The 19,926-nt window shown below is 43.6% G+C and overlaps 2 protein-coding genes across 2 annotated transcripts in view; both read left to right on the top strand.

Moving 5' to 3' along the window:
- The window catches only part of LOC126278221 (gremlin-1-like), an 80,811-nt gene extending 74,941 nt beyond the window's left edge, over positions 1–5,870 (top strand). Inside the window, exon 4 of the mRNA XM_049978199.1 lies at positions 3,580–5,870. Coding sequence (XP_049834156.1) covers positions 3,580–3,659 — 80 coding nt within the window. The 3' untranslated portion in view covers positions 3,660–5,870. The remainder of the gene's footprint in view (positions 1–3,579) is intronic.
- Positions 5,871–7,754: 1,884 nt separating this feature from the next.
- Positions 7,755–19,926, top strand: part of LOC126278897 (uncharacterized) — a 52,904-nt gene continuing 40,732 nt past the window's right edge. Inside the window, exon 1 of the mRNA XM_049979172.1 lies at positions 7,755–7,903. Within this exon, the coding sequence (XP_049835129.1) occupies positions 7,755–7,903 (149 nt within the window). The remainder of the gene's footprint in view (positions 7,904–19,926) is intronic.

The raw sequence follows: 19,926 nt of genomic DNA, 5'->3' as shown, positions 1-19,926 counted from the left end.
TGTTCTGTGATGTGGAAGTGACTCTAATTCCTGGCCTGGCGAAGATGGCACTACCGTACCGTTCATGTGATCTCTCGAAGATCATCTGCATTCCATCTATTTTGGGTGTGGGTGTTGTACTGCCCGACGAATGTCTTGAATCAGGAGGAAATCACATTGATATTCTTTACCCAAGTCAGATAATAAAACTTCCTTGTCTCTCGATATTCCTTCACTGTTTATCGACATCGTCACAAAGGGCCTTAGAAAAGACCGTTTGGGTAGGGTGTTAATGGTCTTCATTTTCTCTGAAGTCCGTGCCGGTTCCTGATTACTGAGGATCACCTGCATCCTTTCATGCTTCATGTCTTCTCCGACAGCGACGCCATCTTTCAGCAGTATAATTGTCCGCGTCTCGGAGCCAGAATCGTGCTTCGTGGGTTGAGGAGCATTATAGTGAACTCACATTGATGTCTCGGCGACCAAATTCGCCTACGGGTTGCTATCATGTGCCACCACTGCATACGCAAATCAGCTGCCCGTTATTTACGCGAATTACGTGACCTGTGCGTAACCATCTAATGCCATGTACCTCCATAAACCTACCAACAAGCTATAGGATCCCTCATTCACAGAATCGATGATGTATTTCGTCTCAGAGACGGACAGACACACTAGTAAACAGGTGGTCATAATGATTTGGCTCATCGGTGTATGAAGTTTTGGCTGATAATGATACACTCAGGTGCTGTCTCTTTCTTCAGGCAAGGTTTACTAAATGCACCGAAAGTCTGAAGGGCTAAAGGCAAGTAAAATGAACTTAAATCTTAGTCAAAAATTATGAAATGGCTCATATAAAGACTTTTCGCTATCAGTCAGCGCTGAAGATTAACATGTTCGACCGTTTGATACCGGTACCAGTTGTATACCATCTACAGCCTCCAAAGCTACTAATTTGTTCTTCCAAGGGGGTGATTAATATTTTGTAAGGTGAGGTTAATTTTGTACGTTGTGTTTCGATTTTAGATAACATGTGTTCGAGGCAAACAATAGGAAAATGTTTCGTACGCCAAACCGCTCCTGGAATAAACAGAGCTTTATATCCGATGTAGTCGTCTGGCAAAATTGGTGCAATTTCACAAATGATGCGTTTTCTTAGATGATGTGAAATGCTACCTCAGAGTCGAGTTCCACTGCGTAAGCGTGCGTTAACATCTTCAGTTATGGTGGTGTTTTCTCGCTTGGAGGTGATCGCTGGAGGGCCTGAAGTGCAGTGAGTGAGATACGGTGCCATCGGTCAAATATACACGTCTACATGTACATCTACACTTCATTTGCCGTTGAGCACCCGTAAGCACCAAGTAGCATCTATACTTCACAAATGCCGGGGGATATTTCTGGTGCAATTATCAATTCTACCCTTCCCTGTTCCTTTCCTTGGTAAGAAAGACCGTCGAACTCTAATTGCTCTGATTTTTTCGTCATGTCATTTTGCAGTATAATATGTCGGAAGAAGCAATGTACTGTCGACTCTTCTTCCGATCTAAACTCTCGGAATTTCAGCAGCGTGCTCCACAATGCTCTCTTGTAGTGTGTCCCAGGTGAGTTTTTGTTGAGCATCTTCGTAACTTTCTTGCGCTTTCTAAACATCCCGTGATGACACAAGTCGTTCTTCTTTGGATCATCTCTCTTCCGTTAATACAATCTGCTGACAGTCTCAGACTAAGGAGCAGTATTCAAAAATGGGTCTCGCTAGTGTTTTGTAGGCCGCTGCTTTAGTAAACGAAAATCACCTCAACATCGTACAAAATAATTGATGCGAGCACCTTCGGCCTTTAAGACGACTTTAACTCCGATGGGGACACTTTCAATGAGGGGTGTGAATGTCTGTTCCAGTGGAGCTATTATTATGCTTGGGAGTCATTCTCCTTGCATTGGACCTGTGTTAGGGATAGAAGACACACTGATTTCTGGGGAAACCAGAGAAGGTGCCGGGTATGGAGCGAAGGCAACTATCTAACTTATCCCAAAGATATTCCATCAGGTTCAAATTTAGGAGTCTGGGCAGCCCAGTCCACTTCAGGAATAGTACTGTCCGCAAACCATTATCTCACACATGATGCTTCATGAGAGGATGCATTGTCATGCTGAAACAAACAATAATCGTGTCCAAATTGTTCCTCAACTGTACACAATACACAGAGTTGTAAAATTCCTTCACATTCTTCTACATTTAGCGTTCTCTTAAGCGGTATAAGGCGGTCACTAGTCAACCATGATAAACGCTTCATCTGTGCTTTAGTGTTGGGACATGATGGCAGGTAACGTTCGCTCTCTACACGACCACACGTGTCGCTTGGCAGTGTGTGGCTTATGAGGAGCTCCTCGACCACTGTACCACATTCTTCTTAACTGCCTACACACAGACGTTGTACTAGCTTGACTGATGGTGGCACTTTGGAGCTAACGAGTAACTCCTTCCACTGTCTTCATGAATTTTTATACAACATCCTTCTGTAATGAGGTCCCGAGTTCGAGTCTCGGTCCGGCACACAGTTTTAATCTGCCAGGAAGTTTCATATCAGCGCACACTCTGCTGCAGAGTGAAAATCTCATTCTGGAAACATCCCCCAGGCTGTGGCTAAGCCATGTCTTCGCAATATCCTTTCTTTCAGGAGTGCTAGTTGTGCAAGTTTCGCAGGAGAGAGCTTCTGTAAAGTTTGGAAGGTAGGAGACGAGGTACTGGCAGAAGTGAAGCTGTGCGGACGGGGCGTGAGTCGTGCTTGGGTAGCTCAGTTGGTAGAGCACAAGCCCGCGAAAAGCAAAGGTTCCGAGTTCGAGTCTCGGTCCGGCACACAGTTTTAATCAGCCAGGAAGTTTCATCCTTCTGTAATGTTCGACAGTCCCTATCCGTCAGCATATGAGTCCTGCCTGGTCTTGAATTAGCTGCGATTGCTTCTTTGCGTTTCCGCTTCACAATCACAACCGCCCACTTGGACAGGTTGAGAGGGGCTGAATTGTTCCCACTGAATTTGTTATTCAGGGGCCGTGACTAGAGTATGTTTTGAGTCACTGAAGTTTCCTCAATGATCCATTCTGCTTTTAATGGTTCTCTACCGGCAGCAAAATGGTCGCTGCCTCCTTTTGTACAGGAGAGTCTGCCTCTCGTTACATATTGTGATCGACTCCACTTTAGGTACGGATGTCAGGATACTACTGAACAGATCGTGCAATTTTGCACAAGTTGACTGGTGGGAATAAAAATTAGATGTGGAACTTGGCAGAGACTACTGCACAGCCATATAACTGAAATGTTTTCCTGGCCTGACCGGAACTTGGAGCCAGACCTTTGACTGAGCTATTCAGGCGCAATTCACTTTACTTGCACTACTACCTGGCTGCCACTTAAGTTCTCCAGCATACCTTGCGGGACTAACTCTTCTGGAAAAGCAATTGCCCACAAAAAGCAAAGCTTCTGGAACCGCGTCCTGGTCTGGTAGACAGGTTCAATCGGTGAGCGCACACTCTGCTGCAGACTGTACATTTATTGCTGTAAATGGAATGTTCCGCACCACTGACTTTGCCTCTCGCTGTCGACAGGTGAGGGCGGCGCTCCGGCGAGGATTTCGAGAAGGCGCGTGCAGCGAGTGAAGCAGTGCCGGTGTATGGCTTCGCCGTGAAGGAGGTGTCGGCAGCTTCGCGAAGTTGGTCCTGCTTCGCCAGCACAGCAAGCCTGGAGGTCTCGTCCACAGAGCAGCCAAACAACCAACGCCTGACTCACCAGCCCTAACAGTCCTCCTGGCGGCAGAGCTTCCACTGGCTTCGGAGTACACCGTCTACGTTCGAGATGTGCAGATGATTCGTAGAGGCACCGTATACTGTGGTCCCTGCTTTAGCGCTACAAAAATACGTAATACGCTTGCCCGTACGCTTATTGTATTCGTGCCTTTCTGCGTTTGACATGTTTAATGTTTGTGTATAGTTAGCCACTTCTCGTTCTTGTGCGTACGCAGATATACATAAGATGTCATCCAACCTTCGGTTCTGCAGTTACAAAGTATTGTGTTGACCTACGCGACGCGTCAGCGTACACGACAGTATGGCAAATGGAACCACAACCTATATTGTCAGCTGAAATATCCGCGCCGGACCAGGACTAACATGATCTGTAAAATTCATGAACAACGCTGTCTGATCTGAGCTTTTTGATCAGTCATTCACGAAACCAGTACATCTCTCTGCTCTGGTACCGTAAGAATCTGAGCTGATTGTGAGTAATTGTGTAACAAAGTGACATATTTGTCTCAAAATGAAAAAGCTTGTAAAGAAGATTTCTGGTGGTATTAATTCTATACATTCCATTGGAGACTATTAAATTTTCTCTGCTGCTGGTCAGTGAAGCAAAATAATCACTCGTTACACTTGAATATTGACAGTGAACAGCCGCTAGGAATGGTACGGTGTAGAAGCTGTCACAAATAACTTTTTGAACCGGATGCAAATTTAAAAAAAATGTTAAGCAGGTGTTGTTTACTTACCGGAGGTAGGCGTGTGTGGGTGTGTGTGGGGGGGGGGGGGGGATAGTGCGCATTAACTAGCATAGTTGACTTACTTGACTTATGTTCCAATAATTGGAACACCGGTGTTCGATGAAGGGTCAACAGTGGACTCGATTTTGCCTAATGATGCGACTATTCCGTACGATTGCCACTTGTTTTCCATTTCCCCCCTTATTTAATCAATATTATTTGTGACGCTTTAGCATAAATCCGTTTTAAAATCTTCTTGCTGCTCTTCTGTTCTTCAATGAAGTGTGACTATGAAATTTTTATGTATTTTTTAACGAATGATATGTTTAGGTACAGAGGTTTTTGATCACGTCTATTTTTCGACAAAACGCAGTAGAAGCCGAATCTCCTTCAAGAAAAACTATTCTGGAGAGTATTAATCATCATATTTTCATCTCGATTTCCTCAAATCTCCTGGCACCGGCATCCAAAGCACTACTTCCAATCTTTTTCCGTTCTTGTAGAGTAATGGTTAACTATGGCAAGTCCATTGAAATCTGTTCTGTGGTTGAAGTAAGTGTGTAATGTTACAATATCATAAAAAAAGTAAGCCTTTATCTTAATTTCAGGAAACTTATTTGATACCAATGCGTGTTTTTTAGAAAGAACACTTATGATGCAACTAGTAGTACCTACTGCCATTTTATATTTACTGAGCGTTGTAAATTAATTATCTTATAAGAATGAGTGCGTAACTGTCGGAATGAAACCTTCAAACTGTGCCGAGCACTAGGTAAGTTTTTCGTCCTATAAAATACAACGATTATGCTTCGATGTAGCGTAATGAAACAACGTAATTCGTATTTATAATAACGTAATTTTACTAATTTTATGTACTCGTTCGTATAAAAGGCTGTGAAACTACAAATTTTGTGGTTATAAATATTGTAGTTGTAGATACATTCCAAACACAAACTGTCGCTGTAAGGGAAACGCATTTTAAGAGTTATTAGACTACTGGTAAAAGACTAGTCTCGCGGTGTTGTAACTATTGATGTTTCTCTGCTGTAATAAGAGAATAAGATGTTTTTATGAATGTTATTGTTTGCTACAATCAGCATGAAGACTGAGCACACAAAAATGCTCTTAGATTAATGGAAGCTTACACTTAAATACGTAAAAATATATTGTTGCAATTTGTATGTAAGTGTAGTAGTAGCGAGCATACAATTACAGACTGAGCTGGTGAGATGCCACACACAATAATTGCACGCGCTGTCGGATTGTATTCATAATGTTTTACATAATGGCATTAAAAAAGAACATTGTCACTCATCTCTTGTATTAATTGAATAAATAAAGAAACAAATGTCTTGAACTCAACTAAATAATTTACTATGAAGTCAGAGCAGCTTTTCCTTCTTGTAGTGTAGCACCTGAGTGCAACCTGGAAGAGTTATCAACACCATAATGTTTTAACTTGAGGTTGAGATCACTGATATGAGAAAGACAGAAAGAGAGTGTCACAATTTAACAGTTAACTAATTGGGTGAAAATCAGTTACTGGAGAACTACGAAAAAATAAAAAAAAAGGAAATACTAAAATATTGCAAATAAAATGAGTCAGCCAAGATTGCTTATGAAAGCCTAGTAATAATGGTACTAGTTTCATTCATTCGAGATCAGTTTCATAGGGATATTGGCCATGTCATCGTATTACAGCTCAAGAACAACAAAAAAATAACAATTCACATACACTTCTTAAGTAATAGAACCCAGTACGTTTTCCTTGATGGTGAGTGTTCATTGGAGCCGAGGGCACCATCTGGAGTGCCCCAGAGAAGTGTGGTAGGTACGCTGTTGTTTTCTATCTACATAAACGATCTTTTGGATAGGGTGGATAGCAATGTGCTGCTGTTTGCTGATGATGCTGTGGTGTACGGGAAGGTGTCGTCGTTGAGTGACGGTAGGAGGATACAAGATGACTTGGACAGGATTTGTGATTGGTGTAAAGAATGACAGCTCTCTCTAAATATAGATAAATGTAAATTAATGCAGAAGAATAGGAAAAAGAATTCTGTAATATCTGAATACTCCATTAGTAGTGTAGCGCTTGATATAGTCACGTCGATTAAATATTTGGGCGTAGCACTGCAGAGCGATATGAAGTGGGACAAGCTTGTAATGGCAGTTGTGGGGAAGGCGGATAGTCGTCTTCGGCTCACTGGTAGAATTTTGGGAAGATGTGGCTCATCTGTAAAGGAGATCGCTTATAAAACACTAATAGACCTATTCTTAAGTACTGCTCGAGCGTTTGGGATCCCTATCAGGTCGGATTGAAGGAGGGCATAGAAGCAATTCAGAGACGGACTGGTAGATTTGTTACTGGTAGGATTGATCATCACGCGAGTGTTACGAAAATGCTTCAGGAACTCGGGTGGGAGTCTCTAGAGGAAAGCAGGCGTTCTTTTCGTGAATCGCCACTGCGGAAATTTAGAGAACCATCTTTGACGCTGACTGCAGTACAATTTTACTGCCGCCAACTTATATTTCGCGGAAAGACCACAAAGATAAGATAAAAGAGATTAGGACTCGTACAGAGGCATATAGGCGGTCATTTTTTTCCTCGTTCTGTTTGGCAGTGGAACAGGGAGAGAAGATGCTAGTTGTGGTACGAGGTACCCTCCGCCACGCACCGTATGGTCGATTGCAGAGTATGTATGTAGATGTAGACATTGGAAATTACTGACACTGAATTTGCACGGGAGGATCAGGAAACAACAGCACGAGCACCACTGTCGTACTAGCCGTCAAGCAACTTGCTGCGGCGTCACTTTTTTGGGTGTGGAAACCCGGCTCCCATAGTTCTAAACGTCCGCCACCTAAAACTGCCCACAACTCGGCGTCACCTCTTTCGGGCGGGCAGCGGCACAGAAAGGGCCCGCCCGCTGGGGCGGCCGGTTCTCGGGGCAGGACGACAGGTATTCGGGGACAAGAGCGCGGCTACCGCTGTTAACTGCAGATGGTATCGGGCGGCGAGTTACAACTTGACCCCGCGTCGCTGCCGCGCTTCTGGCGCCCGTCGCCCGCCGATGGCGCCGCGCCCTCCCCCCTGGAATAAAAGCCCGACCCGTGAATAACTGGGGGCCAGCCGCGTGGAATGCCGCCCGGCGTGCGTGTTTTATTCACGAGGTGGCCGCTGGCGCCAGCTGCAGATGGCCGCCGGATAGCGGCGGTAAAAAAGCGCCACCGAGACAGCCCGTATAAATGGGCCCCGGGCTGTCTTCGCCACGTCGCGCCGCCTCGCGTCCCCTCCGCGCCGGGATTCTCGACTCCGGGGCGTCTGAGGCGCTGGGCGGGCCCCCAGATTCTACATTTGTGCGGAAGAAGCTCACTTCCGCTACGGACAGATCAGGGTGCGCGTAGTTGTTTGTGGGGCTGTTCTCCGTGGAGGCAGTAAGTGTTCTGCGTCCAGACTGATCACCCGAGATTTATGAGTACCTCTGGAAATCAATACAGCAGCGATTCTGAAGAAAACTGGAAATTTGTGGTAAGACCTTACGGGACCAAACTGCTAAGGTCATCAGTCCCTAAGGTTATACACTACTTAACCTAACTTAAACTAACTTTCGCTAATGGCAACACAAACACCCATGCCCGAGGGAGGACTCGAACTTCCGTCAGTGCCGGTGAAGCGAGGGGGAGAACGATTCAGAGCATCATGCACCCGAAAATTGTGTGTTGGTGCTTTTATTTCAGCTAGGACAAACTTCCGGAAACATTTCTGTCGGCACAAACAACAGACAAAACCCTGACCTCTTCCTACAGAGCACTTGACGACACACAAATCAAAGGCTCTTGAGCGGGAAGGACTTCCTGAAATACCGTTGATTGGTTCAAATGGCTCTGAGCGCTATGGGACTCAACTGCTGAGGTCATAAGTCCCCTAGAACTTACAACTACTTAAACCTAACTAACCCAAGGACACTACACACATCCACGCCCGAGGCAGGATTCGAACCTGCGACCGTAGCAGTCGCGCAATACCGTTGAGGCGAGATGAAGAAAGAAAACTACTAAATTATCCATCCAGTATAACAACCAGTGTAATGGTCAACTAACTAACTCCACCTGGCATACGTTACTGAAGGCAGTGCCACCATGGGTCGCTGTACTCGAATGTTTCGAGCTATAATTCTCTTCCCCCACCCCTCTTACCCCATCCCAAACGTACACCACAATAGCAACATGATGCTGCTACAAAATATATTATACTTTTTGCAAAATATCGTCAAAACACCTATTCACTGACATAAACACTAAATCATACCTGCGATAAAAATTGTTCAAATGGCTCTGAGCACTATGGGACTTAACTTCTGTGGTCATCAGTCCCCTAGAACTACTTAAACCTAACTAATCTATGGACATCACACACATCCATGCCCGAGGCAGGATTCGAAAATGCCACCGTAGCGATTGCGAGGTTCCAGACTGTATCACGCACACGCTGCCGACTGATACCGATCCCGCCACCGTACCACTATCGCGACACAACAGGGACATCACCAGGGGAAGGAGACACAAGAAAAGGAGAAACCAAATCCGCAAATGAACAGACAAGGGAAAAGGTGGTTGCAAGGGGGGGGGGGGGGGGGGAGAGAAATGTGTCAGCGTGGAGGCAGGCCACGCAGTAATGTTCGACAAGTCTTTCGTATGACACATCCTGGCAGTTTAAAACAGTGTGCCTGACCGAGACTCGAACTCGGGACCATTTCCTTTCGCGGGCAAGTGCTCTACCATCTGAGCTATCCAGTTTGGAAGGTAGGAGACGAAGTATTGGCAGAAGTAAAGATGCGAGGACGGGGCGTGAGTCGTGCTTGGGTATCTCAGATGGTAGAGCACTTGCCCGCGAAAGGCAATGGTCCCAAGTTCGAGTCTCGGCCCAGTACACAATTTTAATCTGCCAGGAATTTTCATATCAGCGCACACTCTGCTGCAGAGTGAAATCTCATTCAAGTCTTTGGTAGGTTTCTCGAAGCATGTGGCACCAGACGTCCACGCTAAGCTCAGGAAATTCCAGTAAATTATGGGCCGGTTGGTTTTGGTCTTAGAGCTTGCGCCCGATAGTGTCTTAGACGCCTTCCGTAGGGTGCAGACAGCGGCAATTTTCCTGCTGAAAGATGTCACTGCCATTGGAAAAGATATTGAGAATTAACGGACACTAATGGTCGCAAATAATGTGCACGTAATCCAGAGCTGTCATGCCACCTTCGATTACTACAGGTTCCATCTACACCCATGTGGATGTCTCCCATAATATACTACCCCTGCTATCGTAACTGTCCATGTCGTCTGGTCAACAAATCAACACGTAATTCAACATGTCATATATGTCACATATTACTATGTTCTTTTTTTTCTGAATCATTAGTCTTCTGACTGGTTTGATGCGGAACGCTACGAATTCCTCTCCTGCGCCAACCTCTTCATCTCACAGTACCAGTGGCTACGTGTGTCCTGAATTATTTTCTTGATGTACTCAAATATCTTTCTCCCTATTCAATTTTTACCCTGTATAGTTTTCTCTAGTACCATCACGTTATTACTTGATACAGTAACACATGTGCCACCATCGTGCCCCTTCTTCTTGTCAATCTTTTCGATATGTTCCTTTCTTCGCCGATTCTGTGGAGAACTCCTTCATTCCTTACGTTATCACTTCACCTAATTTTCAACATTCTTCTGTATCACCACATATCAAATGATTCGATTCTCTTCTGTTGAGCTCTTCAAACTGTCCGTGATGCTATGATCTGAACGTACGTACTCAGAAATTTCTTCGGCAGGTTAAGGCCTCTACTTGATACCAGTAGATTTTTGTGTCTCCTTGCTTCATCCGTCATGGGTAATTTCGCTTCCAAAGCAGCGGAATTCCTTAACTTCGTGATTCCCAATTTTAATGTTAACTTTCTCGCTACTCTCTTTTCTGTTGCTTCTCATTACTTTTTTCCCGGTTTACTCTCAATCAATATCCTGTATTAATAAGACTAATCATTCCATTCAACAGACTCCGTAATTCTTCTTCACTTTCACTGAGGTTAACAACGCCATCAGTGACTCTTATCGTTTATATTCTTTCACCCTCAATTTTAATCCCAGCCTTCAACCTTTCTTTTATTTCGAAGAAAAATAACAATGAAACGGATCAAATCTTTTATACAGTAATATTCATTCATCTATATTCTTCACTTGCAATTCTGAAAAATTCATGATCTATTAGCATTTCAAAATTTCATAATTGACGCAATTAATTTAAGAACTAGAATAGCGATTAACTCCACATTTGACAACATCATAATAAATCGATGTCTTCATTAACCCGTATCTGTATTTCACTTAGCGATACGATTGTGGACATATATGTAGGTCTTTATCTTTTGCGTTACTTGACTCCATTCACTGTGGTATGTTGATTCTCTGGTCTCACGAACCCTACTGGATTTGTTGTTGATATCTGGTGAGATCAGGCGATGATTGGTCACCTTTTGCTTGTTGTAATTTGTTCTACATCCCGTCAGACTGCTCGCCCATCCATATAAACAAGAGCTCTGGCAGGTGACTGAAAATATTCCTAAGTTACGCAACTTTTTAGAATTCCTTGCTGTTTTCATGCCACACTGTGCTCCGGAAGTTAGGTGAGAAATCAGGGAAATTTGTACGTGAGTGAACGCACTGATTGACAACTCCTAAAGAACAACACACACTTGCAAAGTAACAATGGACAACAGACAATTGTCACGGAACACCGGATCAATGACAGCAAAAGAAAACATAAATGGCGCGAGTGTTAACTTCAGCGAAGCCCGTGCACGAACACACTGCATACATTTGACAGATCATACGGTACGGTATTTAATGCAGTTGGTTTTGAAACCGATTATTGCGACATTCGATGTGGTACGGCAACATGTCTGCAATACGACACTTGTGTTCTTACCGTCGTGGATGAGGAGTTGGATGGCTTGAAGCTGGTCAGAGTGTCACTACTGTGGCTACAGCAATGGATGTGTACAATAGTGCAGTGGTCGTAGATGGACCATCACACCGCCAGATGCTCGATACGTAGTCTCAGTGGCGAAAAGAAACAGGCATATCAGTTACAGGCAGACTGCTGCGGACTTTGCAACCGCTACTAGTATAAGTGTCTCTGCGAGAACCATTTTGCGGTGATTAAATCAGATTGGTTCCATTATCGGAAGCCTATTAAATGCATTCCATACGACCACACCATTATCTAAAAATAGTTCGTTGTTGTACGGAGTACGTTGTTTAGGATCAGCAACATTGGTCCAGAGAGATGACCTCTGGCGAATACTGCTTCATTGTGGCAAGACAGAGAGAGAGAGAGAGAGAGAAAGGAATACGTTACATACATGTCCGTGTGTGTCGTCGGTATGGTGTAGATGTTATGGTGTGGGCAGGTATTATGCACAATGGCCTAACACAGCAGCATATATTTGAGCGAGGTACCGTTATAGCACAGCCGTATTTCAGGGAGATTGTTCTGGATCATATCCGTCTGTTTAGGGGTACGGTGGGCCCCGACGTTTTATTTATAGACGACAATGCCCGTCTACGCAAGACCACTGAGGTCTTGGACATACTTTCTGTTTATTGACGGCAAAGTGAGACCACAGAAGACCACTGAGGTGTTGGACACTGGTAGGTGAAGATGCTGAACATGTGGAATGGCTTGCTTACTCCTTGGACTGAAACCCTGCACAGCATGAATGGGATGATCTACCAAAAGTGTTTCTCAACGAACACCCCATCCTCAGATCGCGGAAGAGCTGAAAACAACCTTAAGGGAAGAGTGGTACATTTTGCTTCATCTACTACTCAACACTTTAGTAGATAGCATTGATAACAAGTGCAAAATATGCATTAGTGCATATTCTCTACTGAGAGTCCGGTGTCGACTTTGTATGTTGGCAGTCTGATCCGTGTCAAACATGAACGATTATTTATGTCTGCTATCCTGCTTACCATTTTTCGTTACAAGTAGACCACTCCGCCTCTACTGCATATGTAATGTGTTTCATGTCGTCTGTCATTGCCTGTGATTATTTCTGTCTTACAATATCTCTGTTCCTTAGCAGTTGTCAAGCAGTTTGTAAACGGATTTTGTTAAACGCTCTGTGGGGATCATAGCCCCCATGACGTCTTCTTCTTTTGGACAATACCTGCTTTTTCTTGGGATCTTCTCTATTTCCTCTATCAATACCAACCAGAAAGTGTATCAGACAGAGCAACAATGTTCAAGTCTCGGGCAAACTAATGTTATGGAGCTAACTCCATCATGGGTGGACTGTGCTTCGTTAGGACTCTTTCAATGAATCTCACTCTGGGATCAGACATTTCACAGTTAGTTTTATATGGTTGTTCCAGTTTAAATTGCTCTGTATGCATACTTCCAAAGATTTAATGGATGCGACTGCTTCCAGTGATTTATCGACAGTCGCATAATCAAACAATAACGAGTATTTCCGTCCACTTATGCTCAATACGTTACACTTGTTTATGTTATGCTCCAACAGCAATTAAGGCTGATACTCTGCAGGTTTGCCAGCACTATATTACAATTTTCTAGCGTTGCAATTATTGTTTGTACATGAATGAGTACAATCTGTGGGCAACCTCAAGTAGCCATCGAAGTCCGTTACGATGTTTAAAGGTGGTGTAACTAGAAATGATCTTATAACATGCAATTAGGCCCTGCCAAGGTTACCTTTACGTCTGAAGATTTCTCGCCGTTCAGAATGACATTGTAATTTTTGCCCTCAAGTGGTGGATCGTGGCTGTGAGAGTGGTGTGCTGGGGCTCGATACTGAAAAGTGCTGGCTGCCTACCACATTTACGTGATCAGCACACAAACGACCTGCAAACTAGTGTACTCCCAATACTGCATGAACCCAGCAACTATGTAATCTCAAAACTTTATTGAACGCACTTGAGAGTAATTCTCATTAATCATTCGTCATGAAATTTAATTAAATTTCCCACCACACACATAGTGTTCTGTATAGGGGCCCCCATTTTCCGCCGGCCAGAGTGACAGAGCGGTTCTAGGCGCTACAGTCTGGAACAAATGGTTCAAATGGCTTTGGGCACTATGCGACTTAACATCTGTGGTCATCAGTCGCCAAGAACTTAGAAGTAATTAAACCTAACTAACCTAAGGACATCACACACATCCATGCCCGAGGAAGGATTCGAACCTGCGACCGTAGCAGTCGCGCGGCTCCGGACTGAGCGCCTAGAACCGCGAGACCACCGCGGCCAGCTACAGTCTGGAACAGCCCGTCGCTACGGTCGCAGGTTCGAATCCTGCCTCGAGCATGGATGTGTGTGATGACCTTATGTTTAGGTAGTTCTAAGTTCTAGGGGACTGATGACCTGAGATGTTAAGTCCCATAGTGCTCAGAGCCATTTAAACCATTTTGAACCCACTTTCCAACAGAACGTTGGCACAGTAATAGCACAATTCAGTTATGCAGAAAAAACCATCATATCCATATCTTCATCTACATCTACATCCATACTCCGCAAGCCACCTGACGGTGTGTGGCGGAGGGTACCTTGAGTACCACTATCGGTTCTCCCTTCTATTCCAGTATCGTATTGTTCGTGGGAAGAAGGATTGTCGGTATTCTTCTGTGTGGGCTCTAATCTCTCTGATTTTATCCTCATGGTCTCTTCGCAAGATATACGTAGGAGGGAGCAATATACTGCTTGACTCTTCGGTGAAGGTATGTTCTCGAAACTTTAACAAAAGCCCGTACCGAGCTACTGAGCGTCTCTCCTGCAAAGTTTTCCACTGGAGTTTATCTGTCATCTCCGTAACGCTTTCGAGATTACTAAATGAAACACCGGAACTGACCAAGATAGACCGGGAATGGGAGGAGTTGGAATAATTTTGAGGAAAAACTATGGCTCACGTGTCAAGGGATATGTGCAATATAGCTCTCGAATAATACTAGTCAAACTTGAAACTAAACCAAAGGACACTGTGATAATACAAATATACATGCCAACATCCAAAGAAGAAGATGCAGTCATTGACGAAATATACGAAGAAATAAGTGATGCGATGAGAAATGTTAAGGGGGACTGGAACGCGATTGTGGGTGAAGTCCCGGAGGAAGGAATTGTAGGCAAATATGGACTTGGAAGAAAAAATGAAAGAGGTGATCGACTGATCGAGTTCTGCTCAAAGCACCAATTAGTTGTTGCAAACACACTTTTCCAACACCACAAACGAAGAAGATATACATGGAAGGCCCCTGGAGACCTGAGGAGACAACAGATTGACTACATTCTAGTGAAAGCACGTTTTAGGAACCAGATAAAAGATTGCAGGAGCTATCCATCTGCAGACATAGGCAGTGATCATAACCTGGTCATGATGAAAAGTTCACTGAGATTCAAACGTTTGAAGAAGAAGCCAGTAAAACTTAAATGGGAACTAGAAAAACTGAAAACTGAGGGACTGACAAAGCACTATGCTCATGAAACAGACAACATAATTAAAAATTTTCAACATGGTGGAGTAAATGAAGACTGGAATCAGATTAAATCTGGTATATACAAAGCAGCAGAAAAGATAGTTGGAAGAACTGAACCCAAAAACAAGAGGAAATGGATTACAGCAGATATGATTCAGCTTATAGAAAACAGAAGATTATACAAAAATGCAACTGAGGAACAAGGAAAAGCTGAATACAGAAGACTAAGGAATTTAGTTAATAGAGAAGCTAGGAAAGCAAAAGAAAATTTTCTTGGAGAAATGTGCAGGAAAGTAGAAGAAAATATGCAAAACGGAAGAACTGATTTAGCCTACAGAACAGCAAATCAATTTTTTTTAACAAACGTAAAACAGTACTCTCAGGCACAATAGAAAATAAAGAGGGGAAAATGCTGTTTGGTGAAGACATGCTGAAGAGATGGAAAGAATACATAGAGGAGTTGTATGCTGGAACACCTCTTTCGGAGGAAGTAATAGGAAGAGAAGAGGAAGTAGACGAAGATGACAAGGGAGATGACATTCTGCAAGAAGAATTTGACAGAGCTCTAAAAGAACTACAGGACAACAAAGCAACGGGTATTGATGACATCCCTGCAGAACTAATAAAGAATACTGGTGACGGCATGAAAATGATGCTGCTTAAACTTATTAGGTCCATCTATAACACAGGAGAGATACCGACAGACTTCCAGAAATGTATCATTGTTCCTATACCAAAGAAGGCAGCAGCTACAAAATGTGAACAGCACCGAACTCTTAGCCTAATATCACATGCATCAAAAATTCTCATAAAAATAGTTCTGAAGAGAATTGAAGAGAAGGTGGAGGATATGCTGAGTGAAGATCAGTTTGGTTTCAGAAGGGGATTGGGAACAAGAGAGGCGATTCTGGCACTAAGACTCATTATCGAAAAGCAATTACAGAAAAATAAACCAACTTATATTGCCTTTATAGACATGGAAAAGGCATTTGATAACGTTATCTGGCAAGAGATGTTCAGAGTGCTGAGGAAAATTGGAATAAAGTACAAAGACATCCGCGTGATACTCAGTTTCTATAAGAATGAGGTGGCAGTGATTAGGAACTGTCACCAGGAACAACAAGCAAATATTAGAAAAGGGGTAAGACAAGGATGTGCTCTCTCTCCTCTTATATTCAATGCTTACATCCAGGAAGCTATAGACCAAGTTCGAGAAACTACTGAGGTGGGGATCAAAATTAATGGGCAGAAGATAGACATGGTACGTTATGCAGATGATATTGCTATAGTCACGGAGACAGAAGAAGATCTAGAGGAAGTCCTCAGAACAACGGAAAAAATTCTATACAATCAGTATGGAATGAGAATAAACAAGAAAAAGACTAAAGTGATGGTATGCAGTACAGGATCAGAATATGAACCTCCGAGAATTAGAATTGGAAGAGAGGAGCTGGAAGTGATACAGGAATTTACTTACCTGGGAAGCAAAATCACAAGGGACGGTAGAAGCCGGAAAGAAATTGCGACCAGAATACAAAAGGCCAAAATTGCATTTAATCGGAGAAGGAACTTACTCACCAGCAACAACATCAGTCTGAAAATAAGGAAACGCATCATGAAAGGTTTCGTTTGGAGTGTGGCCCTATATGGATGTGAAACTTGGACAGTTGGAAGAGCAGAGAGAAGACGGCTAGAGGCCCTGGAGATGTGGTGCTATAGAAGGATGATGAAGATCAGCTGGACAGACAAAGTAACAAATGAAGAGGTGCTTAGAAGAGTACAGGAAACCAGATCTCTGTGGAGGCACATCCAAACAAGAAGAGACAAACTTGTAGGGCACATCCTACGACACAACAATATCATTGGAACAATAGCAGAAGGAGTTATTGAGGGAAGGAATCGACGGGGGCGACCAAGGATATCATACATGCAACAGATCATGAATGACGTTGGATGTAACACATATGTGGAAATGAAGAGGAAAGCAGACAGAAGAGAGGAATGGCGCTCTGCTGCAAACCAACCTCAGGGTTGAACACTAAAAGAAAGAAATGATCCTGTAACGAAGCGCGCTGCTCTCCGTTGGATCTTCTCTATCTCTTCTATCAACCCTATCTGGTACGGATCGCACACTACTGACCTGACCTGTTGTAGGACAATAAAAAGGGGGAAAAATAACTGAGTTCTCTTAAACGCTGGACTCATTTCCTCTAAATTGCTCCGCTATTAAACGAATTTTTTTTCGTAACTGAGACAAACATGACTGCTTACTTGGTAGCTGAATGAAAGACACATTGACTGTAAAAAAAAGGTCTAACACATTATATTCTAAAATAGAAGTCAAGTTAATGTGCTCAAATGTGCAACAAATGATTGCTTGAGCGAAGTTTACCTGCTATAGACTGGTTTGGTAGCAAGTGACGTGTGTCTCTAATTAAACAAAACATTGCTATATAATCGTGACTGGCTTTCCAAAATCCGAGCAGTTCGCAAATGCTAGTTAAAACTAAATCGATGATTTAAAATACGTAACAACACTAAAAAAGGAACGTAAGTTGCGAAATTGACCTCAAAAATTTATAGCTGCTCAGAGCAAATGCAGCGCTAGCGCTAAAATGCGACACTTACACCAACGATGCAGTGACGCAGCCAGTACGCGACAAAACTCACTGGTCATCGGCGCTCAATTAGAAGCGGAACACATCACTGAAGACAGTTCTACTGTTGCCAGTGAGATTCCAGGGCGAAGACGAGTCTGGTGACTGCAGGATACCAACCTGACTGTCACCCGCCATACATCCCGACAACGAGGATTGATGGTCTGAGATGCAATTTCTTTTCATGGAGAGACCCCTTTGATCGTTATTCGCGGCATCCTCACAGCGCAGCGGTAGGGCGACGATGTAGTGGTTAGAGTTTGTACTGCGCATTTTGTGCGTTCCATACCTTACCTTGGGCAGCAAGGTCGCCGGATATCTCTCCAGCTGAGAACGTTTGCAGCATTAAGGGCAGCCCACCCGTTCCCCGTCCCTCCGTCCCCCCAACCAGCACGGGATATTAACCATCTGACCCGCAAATTAGACAATTTTTGGCGGGATACGCCTACGGAGAACATCAAACAACTCTATTACCCAACGTCAAACCGAATAACTGCTTGTATAAGCGACAGAGGTGGATCACCGCGTTACTGACTAGCTCAAATTGTGTAGCTCTTCCTCTTGAATAAATCATCCAGTTTCTCTAAAACTCTTTTATGATAATTTGAATGTACGTGTACATCACAGCCACCGATTCCGTCCCATTCAGATAATTTCTTCGTGATGCATCGCTTTTTTTTGTCTTAGAATGTATTTTGGCAGACTACTAACTGTGTGTAACATTCACATTCTCGCCAACGTTACTCTGAATAGACGCATAAAACAAAATTAAAGTCGTCAATACCACAGTTTCCGTTAGCGCGGAGAGCCATATGAGATTAAGTAATTTTCGGTACCCTTCAGTAATCGCACTCTTCAAGTCTCTTTCCTGGTATTCCTCAGTCCATGTTTCACATTCACACGATGCTCCACGTCAGACAAACATTCTGAGAAATATCATTATCAAGTTAAGGTTTATGTTTGATTCTAATGTACTTATTTTGAACGGGAAGTACTCTCTCTGTCTTGACCATCTGCTTCTTACGGTCTTCACGGTGCGTCCTCCATGTATTCATCAGACCGTTCAATCCATTCGTCACGTCCTGCAATACTTCCCACTATTAGTTCTGATAGCAATGGAATCCAGCGAATCTTGTCATTCATATATTCAGTCAAAATGTTGATCTGACTTCTTAACCGCCGGCCGCTGTGGCCGAGCGATTCTAGGTGCTTCAGTCTGGAACCGCGAGAGCGCTGCGATCGCAGGTTCGGATCCTGCCTCGGGCATGGATGTGTGTGATGTCCTTAGGTTAGTCAGATTTTCGTAGTTCTTTGTCTAGGGGACTGATGACTTCAGATGTTAAGTCCCATAGTGCTTAGAGCCATTTGAACTTCTTAACCATTCGTCGATTTCCTCAGCTGTTTTATCGATACACACGTTAAACAGTGAAGATGAAAGACCGCATCATGAAAGTTGTCCCTCCATTTGTAACTCTCATTGCTGAAACTATTCCGTGTTTTATTAACTCGTAGGTACACTGCAATGATTCATTCCTTACAGAGCTATCGATTTCTGCAATTTCTTCAAGCACGGCTGTCGTTGGCTCGTTCAGAAAGGTAATCTGAGGACACTATTAGAATTTCCAGTCCTATGGACCAATCAGATTCGATCGTGCATTGTGGCTGTCGGTGGACGTTATGTTTGAAAGGAAAAGATTCAGCCTAGTCTGAATTGTCTGCTGGTGTCTGAAGGTTAAGGCGAGTGAGTCGCTGTGGCGTGGTATGACGCTGCACTCAAGTTAACGGCTTTACATCCACGACTAATGAGCATAATTCAATATTTTTTCTATTGTTTCAACATTTCACATGTTGTAACTTTTTGTACCACACGTTTCGTGCAATACAACTACATCTTCAACACTAGTCTGTTATTCACACTTTAGTGCCTGACAAGGGGCTCATCGATCGACCTTCACACTATTTCTCTACCATTCAACTCCCGATCAGCGTGTGAAAAAACGAACACATAAGCCAGACACGGGCAACCTTTGGTGACCCGCACGCCTGATTGGCACACTTTAGCTCGAGGGCAGCCTCGTCACGAGATGCTGCAGCAGCGCTCCTAGCGTATGAAACCGAAACCATAGCGTCCATAACGTGAAGTGGATTAACGCACCGATGTGAATGCACCCTTTTACAATACGCGGATTTTTGGCAGTACATTCATTTTTGTTC

Source organism: Schistocerca gregaria, chromosome 6, assembly GCF_023897955.1.
Source record: "Schistocerca gregaria isolate iqSchGreg1 chromosome 6, iqSchGreg1.2, whole genome shotgun sequence".
Classification (NCBI taxonomy): domain Eukaryota; kingdom Metazoa; phylum Arthropoda; class Insecta; order Orthoptera; family Acrididae; genus Schistocerca; species Schistocerca gregaria.
The sequence above is the reverse complement of the archived record's forward strand: the minus strand, read 5'-3'. Positions and strand labels throughout refer to the sequence as shown.